The sequence below is a fragment of the Mirounga leonina genome, unplaced genomic scaffold (genome assembly GCF_011800145.1).
Source record: "Mirounga leonina isolate KUSES-001 unplaced genomic scaffold, KU_Mleo_1.0 Mir_488, whole genome shotgun sequence".
NCBI classification, from domain to species: Eukaryota; Metazoa; Chordata; class Mammalia; order Carnivora; family Phocidae; genus Mirounga; species Mirounga leonina.
This window is the reverse complement of record NW_023270777.1, coordinates 122,842-144,018: the sequence shown is the minus strand read 5'-3', so window position 1 is coordinate 144,018 and position 21,177 is coordinate 122,842. Positions and strand designations below refer to the sequence as shown.

The 21,177-nt window shown below is 56.0% G+C and overlaps 1 protein-coding gene across 3 annotated transcripts in view; it reads left to right on the top strand.

Annotated features, from left to right (window-relative positions):
- The window catches only part of ANKFY1 (ankyrin repeat and FYVE domain containing 1), an 85,520-nt gene extending 64,995 nt beyond the window's left edge, over positions 1-20,525 (top strand). For 2 of the 3 annotated variants that reach the window (XM_034989319.1, XM_034989320.1), the window contains exons 12-25: positions 998-1,226; positions 2,144-2,242; positions 2,464-2,617; positions 3,429-3,597; positions 4,313-4,431; positions 5,021-5,177; positions 5,840-6,040; positions 7,484-7,660; positions 12,123-12,270; positions 12,722-12,812; positions 13,852-13,976; positions 15,372-15,518; positions 16,678-16,768; positions 17,073-20,525. In XM_034989319.1, coding sequence (XP_034845210.1) covers positions 998-1,226; positions 2,144-2,242; positions 2,464-2,617; positions 3,429-3,597; positions 4,313-4,431; positions 5,021-5,177; positions 5,840-6,040; positions 7,484-7,660; positions 12,123-12,270; positions 12,722-12,812; positions 13,852-13,976; positions 15,372-15,518; positions 16,678-16,768; positions 17,073-17,205 — 2,040 coding nt within the window. In that variant the 3' untranslated portion in view covers positions 17,206-20,525. The remainder of the gene's footprint in view (positions 1-997; positions 1,227-2,143; positions 2,243-2,463; positions 2,618-3,428; positions 3,598-4,312; positions 4,432-5,020; positions 5,178-5,839; positions 6,041-7,483; positions 7,661-12,122; positions 12,271-12,721; positions 12,813-13,851; positions 13,977-15,371; positions 15,519-16,677; positions 16,769-17,072) is intronic. The other variant, XR_004676344.1, reaches the window with a different exon arrangement.
- The last annotated feature ends 652 nt before the right edge of the window (positions 20,526-21,177 follow it).

Genomic DNA, 21,177 nt, shown 5'->3' with positions numbered 1-21,177 from the left:
ATGGGGAAGGGTGTGTTGGTGGGGGGCGGGGGGCTGAGTCCTGTGACACAAGGACACAGCAGTGGGAGGTCCACGTACAGTACCTGAGCCCGTAAAACTGGGTGGTGGCAACAGAAACATGTTAGTTAGAAACACGGAGAATGCAGAAACCCAGCTGAGAGTTAAAAGTGAAAATTTCTTTTTAGGGAAGAGGAAGTGTGTTTCACAAGGAGCCTTGTTGAGTCTTTGACTCTAGAGGGATGAGGTATAGCTTCCATAAGAATAAGGAGCAGGGCAGTGTGTTCGATTGGATTCCTTCCGCTTGGGTGGAAAGATGCGGTGTGTGTCTGTGTACCTGTCCTTCTGTGACTCTTCTGTCTGTGGAAGGACGCAGGAATCTGGTACCACGGTTTCCTGGGGGGGGATTTGGGTGTGGGCACAGGGCAGGGAGGAAACTTGTCCCTATATGTTCTTGTGCCTCTTGAATAGTGAATCGAGTATGTGGAATACCAGTTTAAAATGTTTTTAATTTTATAAAGTGGTGGAAGGAGGACTTGATCCGAGTTCAAGATGGGGCTGATGTGAGCCGGTCAGAGAGACCAGTGGGGGTGGGGGTGGGAGGGGCGCGGTGGCCCCACCGTTAGCCCTGTCCCCGCGGGGCCGCAGTTGAGGCTCTGCCAGTCTCCCTGGGGCTTCCTTCTGTGGCACGTCGAGGTTGTTTAGTAATAACTGTTGGAAGGGTGGTTAGGAAGGTTCTTTGACACGTAGAAGAGGGGAGGGGCCAGGGTGTTTGGAGGGCACTTGGGCAGACATTAAATAAATGGAGGCTGATCGTACAGGGAAGGGAGGGACAGACCCGCAGGTGTGGACGCCTCATGGTCAGCTGGTGACAGGATAAACCAAGGGCTGCAACTGCCCCCGGGGACCCGGGATTCAACACACAGGCTGTCGTTAGCGCCCTGTGACGGGAAGTCCCCTCCTGAACGTGCTCTGAGGTGGGCCGTTTGCTTCTGTTCAGGGAGAAACACCGTTGCACACAGCCTGTCGGTATGGCCTGGCTAACCTTACCGCAGAGCTCCTGCAGCAAGGTGCCAACCCGAACCTGCAGACAGACGAAGCTCCGCCTTTGCCGAAGGAGGCCACGTCTGTGACCAGCTCCGTGGACAGTGTCTATCTGCAGACACCACTGCACATGGCCATTGCCTATAATCATCCGGATGTGGTGTCTGTCATCCTGGAGCAGAAAGGTGGGTGGCTGGGAACTGCTCCTCACCTTGACCTTTGAAGAGTAGTTCTGAGTCGTTGACAGTATAGTAGTTCTGAGTAGTTACAGAGTCGATGTTCCTTCCATTGGGGAATTTTCTTGCCCCCAAATCCTTCCAGGTCAAACTAGGTAAGCATGTAGTCTGGCTCCTGACCACTGTTTCCCTGTATTAGGATGGGCCTGCCCACTCCACCTGTTAGGTTTTGGTTTTAGAACCGGTGACGACTACTTTCTCATGTTGGGTGTTTTCCCAAAGTTCTGCCTCAGCGTGAGCAGTTTCCGAGGACCCTGCAGCCCTAGGTACTGCTCAAGCCAGCTGTTCTGTCACCTGCCTTAGCCTCCCCGGCAGGTGAACCATGGGAGGAGCGGGAAGGAAGACCAAGGGCAGCCCCTGCCGTGGGAGGCCCACTTCCCTCAGAAAGTCCTCCTCGGGTTTTCCTCTTTCCTGTCCTGGAACTTGTTTTCCTCTTGCCCCATCCTTGTGAAGGTCAGCATGTTCAGCCTTGTGCTTGTGGAAGGAAGCGAGATTTTAGGTAGAGTGCACCTTTCTCTGGGTCCTCACGGGAGTGGTAAGATGGTAGGAAGGCAGTACCAGGCCATGGTTTTGACTCGTAAGCAGTCGGGTAATCATTATGTGTTTCAATAGTGGGTTTGTTTTCCTTTTGTGAAGATTCACTGTTTTAAGCTTTAAAAACTCTTCTGTTTTTCCCATAAGCTTTGCTCCAAAATACCAGGTTTCTGGGCTTCCACCCCCGACAAGATTTATGAACTCTCTTTGTATAGAGGTGATTGTATTCTAGCCAGTCTGTTAGTCGGAAACTAGCTCTCATGCTCTTGGATACTTTAAACGTGGTCCATGGGATGGTGAAATCAAGTGTTTGTTAACTTTAAAACTCTTAGCTAATGCTCTTCATGCCACCAACAACTTGCAAATCATTCCGGACTTCAGCCTCAAGGATTCCCGAGACCAGACGGTGCTGGGCCTGGCATTATGGACTGGTAAGGGGGTGCCTGAGGCTACCGGCGTCTGCAGACAGACCTGCCTAGGAAGGGTGGAGGAGAGGGGAGGGAGGGAGGCATGGAGGGGCTGGGCTCATCATTGGGTTTGGGTCAAGCCTGTAATACCCTGTGGAAACTGCTGGCTTTGAGCAGTCGAGAAGGGGTGTGTGTTGCAGTAAGATGTGAGCACGTGGGGCAGTCAGGGCCTGTTTGTGTCCCAGGCATGCACACGATCGCAGCCCAGCTGCTGGGCTCCGGGGCCTGCATCAACGACGCCATGTCGGACGGGCAGACCTTGCTGCACATGGCCATGCAGCGGCAGGATAGCAAGAGCACGCTCTTCCTCCTGGAGCACCAGGCAGACATAAACGTCCGGTAGGCCGGAGCAGCCTCTCCGCCGCAGTACCCGCTCCCGTTTCCCTGAGACTTGCGGGGTGGTGGAGGGGAACCCTTCGGGAGCAGGCCACGGAACCGCCCAGAGCTCGTTGGAAGAACAGTCCAGAAGCCATTGTTGAGGGAGGGATTTCATGCATAACGAAGAACAGTCCAACAGATGAGCTGTCAGAAAGCCTCGGGGGAGAAACACAGACTGAAGTTTCTGTTATTTCTGTATTTTCAGAGGAATTTATCTCCAGTGTCAGGTGACCCTGACTGACTGAGGTGAAAGACGTGTTTTGTCAAGTGGGCAGCCGTGATGGCATGTTATTGAGATGCTCTTGGAAGCAGCTGGATGCCCGAGAGGTGTCACCGTGCTGGGGTGTTGGTCCCCTACCTTCTGGGTGTACTAGGATGGCACAGCTATATATTTTTTTTTTTAAAGATTTTTTATTTATTTATTTGACAGAGAGAGACACAGCGAGAGAGGGAACACAAGCAGGGGGAGTGGGAGAGGGAGAAGCAGGCTTCCCGCAGAGCAGGGAGCCCGATGTGGGGCTCGATCCCAGGACCCCGGGATCATGACCTGAGCCGAAGGCAGTTGCTTAACCGACTGAGCCACCCAGGCGCCCACAGCTATATTTTTTAAAAAGGCAGAAGGGACAGATGCTCTTGACAGGTTAAATTGCTCTGAAAGAATATTGATTCTTTCGTGAGTCGTGTGGGTTCTGGCCTCTGGGATGTCCAGAGGGCGTGCATTATCGTTTGGCTCCAGCTACAAACGTTGGTTTTGGTGTGCGTGTCCTCGCAGGACTCAGGACGGGGAGACAGCCCTTCAGCTGGCCATCAGAAACCAGCTTCCACTCGTAGTGGACGCCATATGCACCCGGGGAGCGGATATGTCCGTGCCGGATGAGAAGGGGAACCCCCCACTGTGGCTCGCCTTGGCAAACAGTCTGGAGGACATCGCCTCTACCCTGGTGAGATGAGCGGAGCTTCCGCCTCTGGTTACACGTGGTGGGGGTGTTTCGTGTCCAAGACTGATTCAGTGCCTGCCTAGCAGGGAGCAGGAGATCTGCCACGCAGCCAATTGGGTCAAGGATGAGTGGTGGAAAGTCCTGTTAAAGAAACTTGCAGTTCAGCGTAACCTTGGCCAACACTTTCTTGTAGACTGTCTTTGCCAAAACTACCAAGAAGCCAGAGAGCTGAGGTGCCTCCTCGGGAGTCCTTGGATGTGGGCTGCCCTCACTCTTACCGTAGTGATAAGTCCCCAGATCTCTGGTTTGTTTCCCTTACTCAGAAGACAGGCCCAGGAAGTCCTCATTCAGGTTTCTGAAATGTGACAGTGCATTTTCCAGCTGGGGGTCTCACCCGGTTGTGCTGAGATGACCTGTGAGTTCCGGGTGTGTCGCTGAGGCCAGGGGAGTTGTGTGTGTTTTTTCTCCCTCCTGGGACACAGCTCCCGAGGGCGATGATAAACTTGTCTTTCTGTCTTTCTTGTATTTCCCAAACCCGTCCCACAGGACCTGGCACAAAGCACATTTTAATCTGTGTTTGTACAGATTAAAAGAATTAGCAGTTAATTTCAACTGTATCTCACCTGAAAGAAATGAATCTAATGGTGTACTCAGAGCTCAGTGATAAAATGTTAGACTTTGCTGGGCAGTGTTTGGGAGTACCCTGTGTTTTCTGCAGGTCAGACATGGTTGTGATGCCACGTGCTGGGGCCCGGGGCCCAGTGGGTGCCTGCAGACACTCCTGCACAGGGCCATTGATGAAAACAATGAGTCGACCGCCTGCTTCCTCATTCGCAGGTCTGAGAACCCCAGGTGTCTCCTCGTGTCTTATTCAGCTGTAGTCTTGGCGTGCCTTGGCTGGTCTGATGTCCCCGGTTAAGGCACTTGACCCACCTCTGAGGAGAAGGGCTTGGGTGCCCCATCACAGAGTCTAGAAGCTGAGCCAGCTTCCTGCTCTGGAGGCCATAGAGGCTCCCAGAGTCCAGTCAGACCAGTTCACACCATGCAGCCAGGAGGCTGGGGTGGAGGAAACCAGATGGCCCCTATGGGACACCCCCCCCCCCCCCCAAAGGTGCATGAGTCCACAGCACACTTGGGAGTGCAGTGTGCCTGGGAGGAACTTTTAGAGCAGTGGTATGTAGATTGTAAGTGCATACAGATCTCTTGGGGGAACTTTGAAGAGTTCTGGTGCCCAGGCTGCCCTAAGACCAAAGAAGAATTGATGAGAGTGGGACCCAGACGTCAGTATTTGTGACCAAGACAGTAGTCCTGGCAGCAGCAGCTTTTTCGTTGGATGAGGCTGCTACTGTGCATTTATCAGCAGGCCTCTGGCTGGGTTGGAAGCCTGGCTCTTGAAGCCTGCCTTTCATCTCCCTGTTGCTTTCAGTGGCTGCGACGTGAACAGTCCCAGGCAGCCCGGCCCTAATGGAGAAGGGGAGGAGGAGGCCAGAGATGGGCAGACCCCCTTGCATTTGGCAGCCTCCTGGGGGCTGGAAGAGACGGTCCAGTGTCTTCTGGAATTCGGTGCCAATGTAAACACACAGGTATGGAGAATTTCTCTTTCCAGGGAGATGGATGCTGGCCACAGAATTAGGGAAATCCCTTAACTGCCAGAGTCCTTGCAGACTCTCGGTCTTGGGCCTCGGCTTGGCTGTGAGTGGGGCTGAGGGACAGGCGGATGGAGTGACTTCTTCTGGGTCATACAGCCTGCCTAGTAAGTATAAGGCTTTCAGGTGAAGACTCTCCCACTTTGTGCCTCTGTCCTTTCTACAGTGGGAGGAACATTTCTCCAGCTTCTCTTTGCTTCTTACCTCCATTGGTTATACCTTTCCATTGAGAGAGTTTGTGTCCTGGTCTCAAGCTGAGCACTGTGTTGAGAATGTTCCGGTAGCTCCGTGGGGCACCCCTGAGTTATGTTCCTTGGTGCTCTTCGGTGTCCTGGCCTGTGAGGACTGACGTAGGCTGCGGGGTGGGGAGTGGTCTCAGAGGTGAGGGTGACCGTACGTCTTCTAAACCAATTACGCTTGTGTCCCTGCGTCACCGGAGCGTGGGGGTGATGGCATTGGCTTCTGGTCTCCTCTGGGCTTGGCCTCTTTAAAAGCTGATTTCAAACACAGCGGGGCAATATTGGTTCCCAGAACCAAATTTGATTTTTCCTGAGTTTCTCTTTTCATCTGGACACTGAAATTGTGCTTTGTCCCTGTAGGATGCAGAAGGAAGAGCACCTGTCCACGTGGCCATCAGCAACCAGCACAGCGTCATCATTCAGTTGCTGATATCCCACCCCGATATCCACTTGAGTGTCCGCGACAGACAGGGGCTGACCCCTTTTGCCTGCGCCATGACTTACAAGAATAACCGGGCAGCTGAGGCCATCCTCAAGCGAGAGTCTGGGGCTGCCGAGCAGGTGAGGGACCCGCCCCCAACATTCTGCACGGGGCCCGAGCTCGGGGGAACCCGTTACGTGGACACTAAACAGATGGCCTCAGCCAAACAGGTCTCCCAGCCATAAAGACATTTGTGTTGAAATTACTCTCCCCTTTCTTGAAGTCTGGCCATTCCAACGGACTGTCAGTGCCAGGTGAGGCCTGGCTGTCCGTGTCAGCCACGCGGTGGTGCCACATACACAGGGAGGTTGGAGGTGGCCAGGCCCCAGGAGAGGAGTTCTGTGGCATGCCCAAGTGTGTCATCCTGTGCTCTTGCTTGGCCTCATTGCCTCGGTAACGAAGGTCTTCAGGAGATTTGAATTGGACAGGAGGAGCTTTTGGTGTGGAGTTGGGGCAGCTCTCCGGGGAGAAGGTTTCTGAGGGGTTGTCACTGTCCAGCGTAGCAGGCTCAGGCTTTCCTTCTCTGTGGTTCTTCCGCAGCTGCTCAGTGCGGCTGGTGAAGTGCTGCCCTGCGGTGCGGACTGGGCGGGCAGTGCCAGCCGCGGCTGGCCCGAGGCGGGGCTGGGGTCCCATCCAGCCCGTAGAGCACTGCCAGGACCCAGGAGAGGCCGCTGATGACAGTGGTGTGGGAACTCGGCAGCTGACCAAAACGAAATGCCGGCACGGGGGAAGACCGCCGCTTGGGCGCTCAGGCTACCCCGCGCCACTTTCTGCAGCGTGTGCGTGTGGCCGAGCTGTGTGGGTGCTTTCGCATGCTGGTGAACGGGTAGCCGCTCAGGCGTCCTCACATACGAGTGGGACAGGCACCGTGGATCAGAGCCCTTTGTAGAGACACCGCCTCGGACGGTGGCACGTGCTGTGCGTGTGCACGCGTGTGCCCCGCGAGCGTGGCATGTTGCTGCCCCCTCACTTCTCCCGGGCGCTCATGCCGACACGATGGCTCTGGTAACTGCGGTTTCTCTGTGGTCTGGTTCGAGTGAGCTCGTCTGCTGCGTGTGAGCAGAGCAGCGTCTGCAGCGCGCTGGACGCTCCCTCCGCCGTGTGTGTTGCTGTCCTGTAGCTCGATAAAGGAAGAAATGTGGAGCTGCTCAGGGTCAGGCTGGTGTTGCAGCTGCGGGGGGAGGGTGCCGTTGCTTGTCCCGAGCTAGAGCAGGGGACTCCGCGACTCGTCTTCGCCTTTACCTTTTTCCCCGAGCACCCCTTCCTTTTCCTGCCCTGCAGGGTGTCTCTTGCTCAGCTTTCCAAATCCGCTTCTGCTGCCGGAGGGTGCCAGGGCCACGCGCGCGTGCTCAGGTGCACACGTGCGGAGAGGGTCTGTTGCGGGGGCACGTGCAGTGTTGGTTCCTGGGAGGGAGCCTCCTGGACCCGAGGGGTTGGTGACACCATCACCCCTGGCCCGTGCTCAAGGAGGCACTCTTGCAAGGGGAACCCACTAATGTTTGGGCTCCCACTTGTTGCCGTAGGTGGATAACAAGGGCCGGAATTTTCTGCACGTGGCAGTTCAGAACTCTGATATTGAGAGCGTCCTGTTCCTGATCAGCGTCCAGGCTAATGTGAATTCCAGAGTCCAGGATGCCTCCAAGCTGACCCCTTTGCACCTCGCCGTCCAAGCAGGCTCAGAGATTATTGTCCGCAACTTGGTAAGTGTCGCTGAGACATTGCGTGTGACTGTGGACCCCGGGTCGTGCCGCGTGCAGAAGCTCTCATCACAGGTGTTTTGCCAGGTTTTTGAAAGGCCGGCATGAATTTGGGGTGCTAAGCCAGTGCCCTTGGGAAAGCAGGTATGTCTGTAGGCAGAGTGTCCTGAGAGCCCAGCAGGCAGCGAATGCAGCGAGTGCCGGGGTGAGGCCTTGAGGGAAAGCAGGATTCGGGGGCTGAGGCAGGCCCGGCCGTGAGGGAAGGGAGGCCCACGTCTGTGTCCGGCACCGGGCATGCGGCAGGTGCCCTCAGCCCGCTCCCACGTGTGTGCATTTGCGTGCTCTCTTTTTAATTAGTCTTCTTTTTTTTAAATTGAGCTATAATCAACATAGAACATTGTATTAGTTTCCGGTGTACATCACAGGGGTTCAGTATTTGTATACAGTGCAAAGTGATCACCACAATAAGTCTGGTTAACATCTGTCGCACAGAGTCACAAAAATTTTTTTCTTGTGATGAGGACTTTTAAGATTTACTCTTAGCAACTTTCATATATGCAGTATGGTATTAACTGTGGTTCTCATGCTGTACGTTACAGCCCCAGGGCTTGTGTATTTTATTTATTTATTTTTCTTTTTAAGATTTCATTTATTGAGAGAGAGAGAGAGCACAAGCAGGGGGAGCGGGAGGCAGAGGGAGAGGGAGAAGTAGGCTCCTCGCTGAGCAGGGAGCCCGAGGCGGGACTTAAGCCCAGAACCCCAGCACCATGACCTGAGCTGAAGGCAGATGCTTCACTGACTGAGCCACCCAGACGCAGACGCCCAGGACTTAGTATTTCATAACTGAAAGTTTGTACCTTTTGACCCCCTTCACCCATTTCAACACCCCCACCCCATCTCTGGAAACCACCAGTCTGTTCTCTGTATCTATGAGTTTGGGTTTTTTGTCTGTTTTTTTAGATACTGCATATAAGTGGGATCATATTGTATTTGTCTTTCTCTGTGTGACTTACTTCATGTAGCCTAATGCCCTCAGGTTCCATCCATTTTGTTATAAATGGCAGGATTTCATCCTCTTTGATGGCTGAGTCATATTCCATTGTGTATTTACACCACATTGTTATCCACTCATCAGTCGATGGACGCTTGGGCTGCTTCCATGTCTTGGCTTTACTTGTAAATAATGCTGCAGTGGACAGGGGGTTGCAGATAGCTTTTCAGAATAGTGTTTTTTTCCAGCAACACAGGACGTGCACAGCTCTGGGGGTGGCCTGGGGGGGGGGTGGGCTGTGGGAGGGGGCGGGGCTGCAGGCCCAGCCCTCGGTGACGGGCCGCCTATGCATCTGTGAGGACTCTAGCTGTGCAGCGTGAGGTGGGCGCACCTGTGAGGAGAAGGTGGGGTCCCAGACTCGGGAGGCGGCTCCCTCTCCTTTCTGTGGAGAACTCTCAAGGAGGCCAGAAGCAGGTCTAGATTATCAAAGTTAACGTGGTTGTTAAGGTGGATAAATACCCAGTAGTGAAATTACTGGATCATAGGGTAGTTCTATTTCTAATATTTTGAGGAACCTCCATACTGTTCTCCAGAGGGGCTGCACCAGCTTGCGTTCCCACCAGCGGTGCACAAGGTTCCCCTTTCTCCGCATCCTCCCAACACCTGCTGTTCCCTGGGCTGTTGATTTTAGCCATTCTGACAGGTGTGAGGTGGTATCTCATCATGGTTTTGATTTGCATTTCCCTGATGATGAGTGATGTTGAGCATCTTTTTGTGTGTCTGTTGGCCATCTGGATGTCTTCTTTGGAGAAACGTCTGTCAGGTCCTTCTGCCTGTTTTTAAATCGTTTTATTTATTTGCTATTGAGTTGTAATGAGTTCTGTATGTATTTTGGATATTAGCCCCTTACCATATATATGATTTGCAAATATTTTCATTCAGTAGGTCATGCCTGTTCATTTTGTTGATGATTTTGCTGTGCAGAAGCTTTTTAGTTTCTGGCCTGACTTGTTTATTTTTGCTTTTGGAGTCAGATCCAAAAATCACCGCCAAGACTGATGTCAAGGAGCTTACCACCTCTCAATTCTCAAAACCACCCAGAGAGGTGTAGGAAAATTTTTACATTTTACAAAGGAGAAAATGTAAGCTCAGAAAGAACTTTTCCCCCAAGATTATGAGGTAGTCAGTAGTGTGCCTGGGATTTTAGCCATTTCTGTTCGACTGCAAAGCCTGCCTTTTCCAGTGTGACATAATGCCACGGAGGCCAGGGAACGGTCTGAGCAAGGGTGTGGAGACTAGAAAGTGCATGGGGGTGCTTTCACTAGAAAGGTTTGGTTGACATTTGGGGAGAGTGTAGGAGATGTGGTTGGAGGGGCAGGTAGGGACCAGATTGTAGGGTGTGACACTGCAGACCAAGAACTGTGAGCAGCCTTTATCCTTTTGGTGAGCAGAAGCCAAGCAAGTGTTTGAGCTGAGAGCACATCCAGGGCGAAGGCTTCATGTCACCTGGCCGGCTGCTGTCCCATCAGCCCCAGTACATGCTGCACAACTAGCCGGTGGGGCACTCGACTGGTGCTTGGTGTCCTACCTTCTTTTTTTTTTTTTTTTTTTTCCTTTTTTAAATTAGTAAGCTCTGTGCCCAGTGTGGGGCTTGAGCTCACAGCCCCGAAATCAAGAGTCACGTGCTCTACCGACTAGAGCCAGCTGGGCACCCCTATCCCATTTTTGTTTTTGAAAAAGACTTCTTCGAAAACCTTTATGACTTGTTACGTGTTAGAGCTGAGAGAGCATTAACCTCTGTGGTGGGGTGTGAGGGCGGTTTCCGTGAGCTGGGTTGGAGAATGGTTGGCGGGGGGTCAGACTGGGTGTGGGGACCAGCCACGGGGGCAGAGGTGGGCCTCAGAGTAGCAGGCAGGCCATGTGTCCATCCGTCTGAGAGCCTCGACAGGTTAGAGGGTCATGATCAAGAGTCCCACGCACCACTGACTGAGCCAGCCAGGTGCCCCTCCTATATTACTTCAAGGTCCCTTCAAGGTCGCGGTGCTGCCTCCCTGACCTCACAGGTGGTGGGAGTCCCTGGAAACAGCTGATCAGACTGTGGCCGTGCAGCCTCACGTTGGAGCCTGTTCGCCTCGGAAGAGTGCCTTTGCCCAGACTTACCCCCCTCTCCCCGGTTAACCAACCTGAGGTTAGCTGTGAACCCCAGCACATGCATGCAGCACTTGTGTCCACGGATGCCCCTCTCTGTCCTCCTGGACCTGTGCATGCTCTCACTGGGCGCCCAGAGGTCTGGGGAGGCTGGGACTGGGAAGGCAGGGTCCGAACCAGAGCCGCTCAGCAGGGCCTTGGTCTCCCAGAGGCAGTGTCCGCACACGCAGACGCCAGGGTGGCCTCAGGCCGTGGGGGGAGCACCGTGGGCTCTGGCTGCAGACTGGAACCCTGTCAGAAAAGGAATGAGTGGCAGGATATTGTCAAAAGGTCCTTCCTGCTTTTGATTCTGTAATTCTTTGGGTTAATTTCTTAGTTTAAAAAAGTAATATAGGGGGCGCCTGGGTGGCTCAGTCGGTCAAGTGACTGCCTTCGGCTCAGTCCCGCATCGGGCTCCCTGCTCCTTGGGAGCCTGCTTCTCTCTCTCTCTCTCTCTCTGTCTCTCATGAATAAATAAATAAAATCTTTAAAAAAAAAAAAAAGTAATATAGGAGGGGCACCTGGCTGGCTGAGTCAGTGGTGTGTGGGACTCTTGATCTCGAGGTCGTGAGTTCAAGCCCCATGTTTGGTGTGGAGATTACTTAAAAATAGAATCTTAATAGCAACAAAAAATAATATAAACATAGTATATGCTTATTGGGGAAAAACATAAAGCATGTAAGGATAATGAAGCAGGTCGTGTCTCCCTTTTATCCCCGACTCCTTAGAGTTTGGTATATGTGCTTTTACACACCTTCAGAGTGTGCGTGCGTGCATCTCTCTCTCTCTCTCTCTCTCTGCTGACGGGATCATACTGTCCTACTGTCTTCGAACTGGCCTTTTTTTTACTTACTCTATCACAGACATCCTTCCGTGTTTAACCATAAATCTTTATCATCTTAATGGCTACCTATTATATTGTTCAGACATCCTGTAATTTTCATAACTGAACCCTTCTTGTGATCTCATTTTGCTACTGTAAGCAGTGGACACCCTTATGCAGTATGGTGAATGTCACTGTCATCCTGCGTAGTTTATATCCAGAAGGCTTAGATGTAGAGTTTCTGTGTCCTAAGGAATGGCTTCTTCACATACTGATAATTGCCGCTTTCCGCTTGGGACGGGTTTGGCTGGCTTATGTCTCTCCAGGAGCGTGTGCGAGGCCCCTCTGCTCCCAGTGGTGCCAGCCAGGCGGATGTGCGTCTGGAGATGGGCAGGCTTGGCCCCCGTGAGTGGGGCCTTCGCTGGTTGTGGTGGAGAGGCTGCTCATGTAATCAGCTTCCACAGCTTCTTGCAGGAGCCAAAGTGAATGAGTTAACGAAGCATCGCCAGACTGCCCTCCATCTCGCCGCCCAGCAGGACCTGCCCACCATCTGCTCCGTCCTCCTGGAGAACGCAGTGGACTTCGCTGCTCTGGATGAGAATGGAAATAATGGTAGTCGCCAGTCATCCCCCTGTGCCCCATACTGAGTGCCCTCAGTAGTGCCCCCAGTCTGGAGGTGGAGGTGTGCGACACCCTGATCCTCTCCCCCCCCCCCCCCCCCGGGGTGGGCTAGTTACAGCAGCAGAGCTGTAGCAGGGAGGGCTCTGGGCTGGGCGTCTGCCCTCCCATGGACCATTCCTGGGCAGCTTTCCGTCTAGAGCCCTAAAGCGGTTTGCGGTAAAACCGTGAAGTCTCAGCTCTGGGTGATTGTGGAAGCAGAAAGCACAGTCTTACGAGGCTGTATGCACAGCTCCGTCCTGGGGGTGGTGAAGACTGGAAGGGATGGCTGTGTGAGTAGACAGGGGCTGCTCCAGCCTCGTCCCGTTCCAGGGGAGGTTTGTGAGCCGTCCATATTTCCTGTGTGGGCTCCTGGGCTTGCACAGTAAGAGGGTTTACTCTCCAGCTCTTCATCTTGCTGTCATGCACGGGCGGCTCAACAACATCCGGGTCCTCCTGACCGAGTGCACCGTGGACGCTGAAGCCTTTAATCTACGGTGAGTATGTGTGGTCTGGAGCAGAGGCCTGGGCTCCACGTCTCCTGGCCTGCCCCTCACAGCTGCGGTCACTGTGCCTTGCAGGGGTCCCTGGTCCACGCTGTAGAACTAACTGGCCACAAGAAACAACAGATGTTGGAGAGGTTGTGGAGAAAGGGGAACCCTCTTACACTGTTGGTGGGAATGCAAGTTGGTACAGCCACTTCGGAAAACAGTGTGGAGGTTCCTCAAAAATTTAAAAATAGAGCTACCCTATGACCCAGCAATTGCACTCCTGGGTATTTACCCCAAAGACACAGATGTAGTGAAAAGAAGGGCCATGTGCACCCCAATGTTCATAGCAGCAATGTCTGCAATAGCCAAACTGTGGAAAGAGCCGAGATGCCCTTCAACAGATGAATGGATAAAGAAGATGTGGTCCATATATACAATGGAATATTACTGAGCCATCAGAAAGGATGAATACCCAACTTTTACATCAGCATGGATGGGACTGGAGGGGATTATGCTAAGTGAAATAAGTCAAGCAGAGAAAGTCAATTATCATATGGTTTCACTTATTTGTGGAACATAAGGAATAGCATGGAGGAGAAGGAAGGGAAAAATGAACAGGGGGGACATCGGAGGGAGAGATGAACCATGAGAGACTATGGACTCTGAGAAACAAACAGGGTTTTAGAGGGGAGGGGGGGTGGGAGGATGGGTTAGCCCGGTGATGGGTATTAAGGAGGACACGTACTGCATGGAGCACTGGGTGTTACACAAGAAGAGTGGATCGTGGATCAGTACATCAAAAACTAATGTACTGTATGGTGACTAACGTAACATAATAAAAAAAAAAAAAGTAACTGGCCACTAGGGCACTTGACCAATTTTGGTACCTCGGAATGTTTCTTTCTGAAAAATAGTTTGTGGAAAAACTTCTGTGACCTACTAGGTGTCCTTAAATTTATCCGGCATCACAGAGTTCAGGTTACATCTTCTGTGCATGGGGACTGTGGCTGACCTGTAACCCAGCTTTTCCCACTTGCTTCGTCAGAGGCCAGTCACCACTGCACATCCTGGGGCAGTATGGCAGAGAGAACGCGGCAACCATCTTCGAGCTGTTCCTGGAGTGCATGCCTGAGTACCCTCTGGATAAACCGGACGCGGAAGGAAACACAGGTACGTCAGCCTGTGAGGATGTCCCGTCTCGCTGGGCTCCCGCTTCCCGGAAGGACAAGAGCCCGGGCGCACATGCCACCCTCGAAGGGCGCTCCGCCTGGCGCGTTGGGCGGGGTTCTCGGAGCATCTGTTGTCGGTGCCGCCGCGGCGCTCCACAGTGTCTCACTGGGACACACACACGTCGGAAGCGTCTAGAGCTCCCCTCCCAGGCCATACGCTCCTGTCTGCACGCCTGCCCGTCTGTTTTCGGTCCTCCTCTCCCCTTTGTCTGTCCCTGCACGCGCCTCAGGAGGAGGGAATGCTGCCGTGTGTGTTGATGGCTTTGAAAACGTGGCCAGTTGCACACAGAGTGGGGCGGGCATCTTACTGAGGCCCCTCCCGTGGTGCTGCTCGGCTGCCCACGGTCACGGCGTTAATTCGTGTAGCTGTCACCACGTTTGTGATGGACTCTTGCATTTATATTCTTGTCAGCAGTGCAGGTAGTGTGTCCCCATTTTTCAAGTAGGGAAACAGGTGAAACCCACATCTCTCTGTTCCCAGTCCGGGGCCCCGGAGCCTTGTGCTGCTGCCGTGTTCCCGTGCGTTCTCCCTCCCGCCAAACAGAGCCGCCTCGGCCTTTGTCAGCGGTGTAGTCTCCCAGGAGCGTCCCGAACCTTGGCGGCACCAAGTACTCTGTCCTCGTTCTTGGTCTCGCCCCATGAATGTGTTGTGATGAGCCTGAGCCCGAGGCAGTCGGCCGCGGGAGTGAGCTGCGGGCCCAGCACCCGCTGCCACGCAGGCCGCTGTCCAGGAGCCGGCGACGGGCAGGCAGGCGCTTCTCCTCAGGCTTCCAGTACCCAGGCCTGGGTCCTGGTGCCTGGCTCTGTCCTGTTCTGGGTGGTGACACTGGGTAATTTTGTATCCTCTCTGTGCCTCTTTCCTCGTGTGAAGTGACCCCTGTCCGACTGCACCGTTCAGAGAACGAAGTGAAAGGATTTAAACGCAGGGTGCCAGGGAGGGAAGCGCGGGGCCAGCAGCAGGCCCGGCCAGAGCCTGGGCGCCCACGGGGCCGGTGGGGCCAGCGCCTGCACACAAGAGGCCTCCCTGCGGTGGAAGGACTTCTGGAGGATGAGCGTGCTGATGCTTCTCCCCCTGTGGACACACGTCACCGGTCTTTAGGTGACGAGAGAGCTTTGACCCCCTGTGCTCACGCCAATGTTCTCTTCAGCGTGTGGCCCCCGCTCACTTCTCTTGGAGCAGAGCGCTCGGTGGCCCTCAGCTGGGCAAAGCTGCATCTCCCGTGGACGTCGCCCCAGAGTGTGCGTGGGGACCTTGCCGACACACGCGGTCAGGGCCTGTCCTGTCCTCAGCCGGGCCCGGGTGGGAAGGAGCCCTGCCTGTGGTTTTGTTTTCCAGTGCTGCTCTTGGCATACATGAAAGGGAACGCCAACCTGTGCCGTGCCGTCGTCCGCTCCGGGGCTCGCCTTGGGGTCAGCAATAACCAGGGAGTCAACATCTTCAACTACCAGGTTGCCACCAAGCAGCTTCTGTTCAGACTGTTAGGTGAGTGGCTCCTTCCTGCCCCTGCAGGGCAGGCACCGTCACGGCGTGGGTCGTTCAGATGTCCTGGTGACCTCGGAACCCCAGAACGCACCCGCGGTCTCCCTGGCCCCGTATAGGACTTGCCGCGAGGGCTGTGCTGCGAGAGGGGCCGTGAGCAGTCTCCAGAGCACGCGGGGCCCCGTCCGTCCCCGCCCCCCGGTCCCACCGCGATCCGTAAACTCACAAATGCGTCTGTTCGTGGGGGCAGGTCACCCTTGCTCGGCCCCCGGCAGCTTCTCTGCAATCCCTCATCCTTCCACCGATGCAGGCTCTGCGTCCTTCGGGACGGCCCTCTGCCTCTGCCCCACTGACCCGTCCTCCGTTCCTTCTGTAGCGAGGAGCGTGCACTCTGGGTGGTCTCGTGTTCGCCAGTGTCGTCGCGTCCCCGCCGAGGTGGCAGCGGCACGGCGTTACTAGGCCAGAGTCTGGGCAGAGGCACGCGCTCCCAGGCTCCTCGCAGCTCCGTGACGTTGGCGTGGGTGACGTGGCCCGCGTCCCCGCGCGCCCCGCAGCGGAGCGCTGTTTGCCGTGCACGTGGGCCGGCCTCTCAGAGCTCGGAACCGGCGCCGCCTCCCGGGCGCCGGTGTGGAAAGTGCTGGCGGAGACCGGTCGCGCGCTGCCCCCTCCCCGTGAGCTCAGCGGCGTCCGCGGCCGAGCACTTGCGAGTGGCGGAGGGCTGGCGTGGTTCTGCTACCCGTGCTGATCGCTCCCAGCCCGAGGGCTCCGCAGCTCACACCGGGCCCTCACCCGCCCCTTCTGCCGGCGCCCACGCCACGGACCCGGCCCCTCCGCCACCTTTGCAGCCACCCGCTCTCGCAGACCTGCTCCTCCCCCACGGGCCCCTCGCCGTGCGGCCCCCCCGGTCTCCCCGGCTGCCGGTCTCTCCCGGCGGGCCTCCCGGTCTGGCCGCCCGACCCCCCGCGCCCCCCGCGGACGCCTCGAGCACCGCCCCTCCAGCCGCAGCCCTCCTGGCAAGTGCTGGGGCTCCAGGGCCTCCGCAGTACGCCTCCCCTGACGGCTCAGAGCGCGTTGCCTTTGCGCCCCCGTGTCACTGCGATGGCCCCCGGGCCACCTGGCACGCTCGCTGATGGGGACGGGTTCTCTCCGCCTGTCCTCGCAGACATGCTGTCCAAGGAGCCTCCGTGGTGCGACGGGTCCACCTGTTACGAGTGTGCCGCCAAGTTTGGAGTCACGACTCGCAAACATCACTGGTAAGGCCCCGCGCGGAGCCCGAGCAGGTGGGGCGATGCCGCGGCAGGCGGTGCGCGGGGAGGGTGGGGCCTCCCCCTCCGAGAGCCGAGGAGCCGGCCCCGGACCCCGGCAGAAGGAGCCCTTCCTTGGCTGTCGCTGAGGGGCGCTCGATCCTGAAGAGCCTTCCTCGCCAGCCCTGTGACGTGCCCGCAGGCCAGGATCGCATTCGCACGGACGCGGTGGGACCCGGGTTGGTGTGCGGCAGGCACACCTGATGGGCGCCGCCGGAGGCCCCCCTCACACCCCCTTGCTTTGCTTCCACAGCCGCCACTGCGGACGCCTTCTTTGCCATAAATGCTCGACCAAGGAGATTCCTATTATAAAGTTTGACCTGAACAAGCCCGTGCGAGTTTGCAACATTTGCTTTGATGTACTGACTCTGGGGGGGGTCTCTTAGGGAGCCCCCAGGCCACACCCCGGTCGCCTCCCCAGCAGCTGTTCTGCTCTCCAGCCCGACCCACCCAGAGCAGGGGTTGCCGGCCCGTCTTCCTGCGGAACAGACTGAGCGATTAAGGACCCCGCTGTGATTGACCCCATCTCAAGGATCCGGTGGGTTGTCCGTGTGTCCGACTGGGATCGAGGTCACTGGATGACTCGGGGGGGCAGGCCTTGTCGCCTCAGTGGCACCTGTGACAGGAGTTGGACCCCAGTCTGCTTGCAACTTACGAGGACACTCGGAAAACCAGTCCCCTCCCAGTAGCTTAGTGTCCGTGTCGAGCATTGCCGTGGTCTTCCCGCGCGGGCGGGCGGACGGGCGGTCAGAGCCCCGCAGGGGGAGGCGGGCGTCTGGCCGCTCGGTGAGCGCTGTCTTCACTCTGGGTAAGTGGCAGTGCGCAGCGTTTTCATAAAGATCATAGGATACTCTTGCCCGAAGTCCTTTTTTTTTAAACCTAAGCTGAGATTTTTTAGTGAGCTGCCCCTTTAAAAAAGGTGAAATCTTTCTAAACAGGGTTCAAAGATGAGAGCTGAAAAATCGTGGCCTTAACAACTGAAAGCTTTACCCGTCTTCACGCTCCTGGGTTCAGGAGTGCAGCGTCTCGTTCTCTCGTCTGGCTGTGTCCTGTCTGTGGAGGCCTCGCTCTGCCACCGGGGCATGGTGGTGGAGGTGCACTTTGATTGTGCTGCACTTTTTAAAAAACATAGCTGCATTATGGCTGATTCCGATTTAAAAATCCACATTCAGAAGTAGCCTCACACATCCACGCATTAGTGATTCTGATGATCAGCTCTGATGGGACCTCAGTGCACAGGGAGCTGCGGAGTGTCCCTGGGAGCAAGAGTGTCACCCGGGCCCAGCGGTGGGGAGGGGATCGTGCAGCCTCAGGCCGGCAGGTGCAGGAATCCCGAGTTCCCAGCGGCTTGCCCCGCCCCGCAGGTGCGAGCCGGTGGGGAACACGCTGGCTCGTCCGCGGAATGAGGCCCCAGAGCCTCCGGGCCCTAGTCGCTGCTAGTGCGTATGCTAACCCTGTGGCGCTGAACGTCTCCCTTGGAAGGTTTGGCCAGTTTTTAAAAAATGTACATTTAAAGAGAAACTTCTAGCACTGCTTTGAAGAAAGAAACCCTGAGATGAACATGTGTGTTCCTAAGTTATTCTCAGAGATTAACAGTCTCGATCGTAATGCTGATTTTTCAGACATTTAACAACCACTACATTGTTTTTGCATTAATGAAGTATGGGTATATGTGTAAAGGGACTAAATATTTTTTTGGGTAGTAGTATGTTCTTTCTGTTGCTGTAGATTTATACATTTCGTTGCCTAAATGTGTGTGTAAAATGAGCTGATAAACCAGAGTGCTACTTTTTAATATTTCTGTGACTTATGAAATATATAAGCTTTCTATGTTAATACGAGCTTGTGCACAATGTTTAAAAGAAAAAATCAGAAGAGTTCCCCAGGCCCCTAAGTCTGTGACACACTTCCTGTAGACTTCTTACAGAGGAACAGCTGGTCTTGGCAGACACTTGCCTCCGTGAGGCCTGTGGTCGGCTTCCGTTTTCTGGTGCCTGTCGGGGCCACGCGGAGCAGGGCTTCGTGAGGTGGCCTGGGTCTGTAGTCGGAAGGTAAGATAATTACGCCTCAGATGGGAATCGAGGCAGTTGGTCCTTTGACACTCGCTCTTTCCATGTTCCCGGTGGAGCGCGGAGGACGGGAAGGCCATCGGGGGGAGGCTGACGGTCTAGCTCCCGCCCTGCCTTTACCAGTTTCAGTAACAGTCTTGCCTCTTACTGCACTGAAAAATCTTAAAAGGCCTGTTCAGAATATGTCGAGTCCAGCTTGTTTCCTCACGAGTCCAGGGACGGCTGTGGTACCGGGCGGCCACGGATCGGGGGAGCGTCTCGTGAGCTCGGCGCCGGCTTCAGGCTGCGCCCTTGTACGCGTCACGGGGCCCCTTTCCACAGCCTGGGCGCCTCCGGGGCCGCGGGGGTGCTGGCTGGGCTGCGCGCGGGAGCCCCCGGCACGCCCTTGCTGGCACTCGGCGCGCTGTGGGACTGCAGGGCTGCTCTCGTCACCGTTAATCCGTAGCGTAAACACCGGCAGCGGAATCTCCGTTTTATTCGGAGCTGCCAGGGGTGAGGAGCTCGGCGGCAGGAGTAACGTCTCCGAAACTCGGCGTGTGCAGCCGCGAACGCTGTGACGCGGCGCCGGCCCTACCTGCCGCCGGCCCTACCTACCTGCCGCCGGCTCACCGCCCGGCCCGCGGGACGCCGTCCTCCGCGGTCTCTGCCCGCGCTGCGCCTGCGCCCAGTGGCCGGCGTGCCGCGCTCCTCCGGCGCGGGCCGCCACCCAGCTCAAGTGCCTGCACGTAGGACCTCTCGTTCTCGGAGACGGTGGCGAGTGTCTCCGCGTGATGCAGGAGAACGGGCGTTGCAGCTGCAGCCTGCTGCCCGCGCGCCGCCCGCCCCAGCCCGCGGTGGGGTCGAGGCCCGCCCGCCGTGCCCTCGCCGGCGGTGGGGTCCCCGCGCCCGCTAGTCCTCCACCTCAGCCCCGGCTCGTTTGGGGCCGTGCCCCCGCTCCGCTCGCGGCCCCCGCCCGCGCCGCCGGATGATTCCCGCTGATCTTGCCCTTGGGCGCGAGGTGCAGGGAAAGCCTGGGAGGGGCTGGGTGATGCTTAGACCCGAAAGGGGCACCGAGCCCCCAGGTGGCAGGTGATCCTGCGCGGGTGAGGGAGACGCTGCCGCGACGGCACCGAAGTGGCTCCTGGCACAAGGCCTCTTGCGGCGCCGGGACCCTCTCGCCAGCCGCGGAAGAGGAGGGGCGAGGAGGCCACATTCTCATGGTGATTTAATAAAGTAGCTCTGAAGAGCTGACGGCTCGACGAGATAAAAACACTCAGCGGATTCCCCGCAGTTGTCACGGGTGCCTTAACGACTTTCTCCGGAAGATCGCTGCCCGGACGGTCCCTTTGGGGTATGAATCACACGCTGGCCCGTTGCACACCACACACACCTGGACCGCTCGACTTCGTGGCTTGTCCCCTTGGGGCAGATGCGTGGGGCCGGGGGCAGGACCTGAAGGCGCACGTGCGGGTGGGCCGCTTGGGCTTCCAGGCCGTCCAGGGCGCGGTGCGCAGCGCGGGACCTCGGTGTCGTGTGTAGGACCAGGGCGCTGTGATCGGCGTTGTTTCTTTGGAGTCCTCGTAATGGAATGTATTTTCAAATACTGATACTTGCATTTTCTGTAACAATTCCTTACAATAAAATGAGGTAAAATTGTGCATTTCAAGTGGAAACTTTAATAAGACATTTGTAGTTTTTAATGCCGAAGTACCAATAAGCATTAAAAACAGATTTTTTTTTTTTTGATGCAGTGTTCCATGATTCATTGTTCGCATGTAACACCCAGTGCTCCATGCAGAACGTGCCCGCCTTAATACCCTTCACCGGGCCAACCCATTAACTCCTGACACATGAACACGTTCTTTAAATAGCTCACCCTCTAGGGAAGTTTGGATTTCCGACACTTTTCAAAGCATATTGGCGACAGCAGTCAAAAAGTAGCTATTTTAGGCATAACCGACTGGCTGCCTGGAGCGGCGTCAGCCCAGGCTGCGGGGGTGGCCGTGCTCCCTCTGACTCCTCCGGAGGATTCCGCCCCGGCGAGGGTTCTGCTGGTCGTGGTCTAGAGGGAGGACTGGCACTGGGGGTTTCAGAGAACACTAGGGAAGGTGTGAAGTCAAGGGGCCCACAACGCCCCTGAGTAGATCATACAAATCTAGCTGCCGCCCCTGCCCACCCCCGCCGCCCCGGCCGTTGCACGTGCTGGGCCGGACGCACTCCCTTTCTTTCTCTGTCTTCCAGCTTGCTCCCCCCTGGTTCAGACCAGCTGTGGAGACAGAGCTCATTCTCTGCTGGCTTTTCACATGGTTA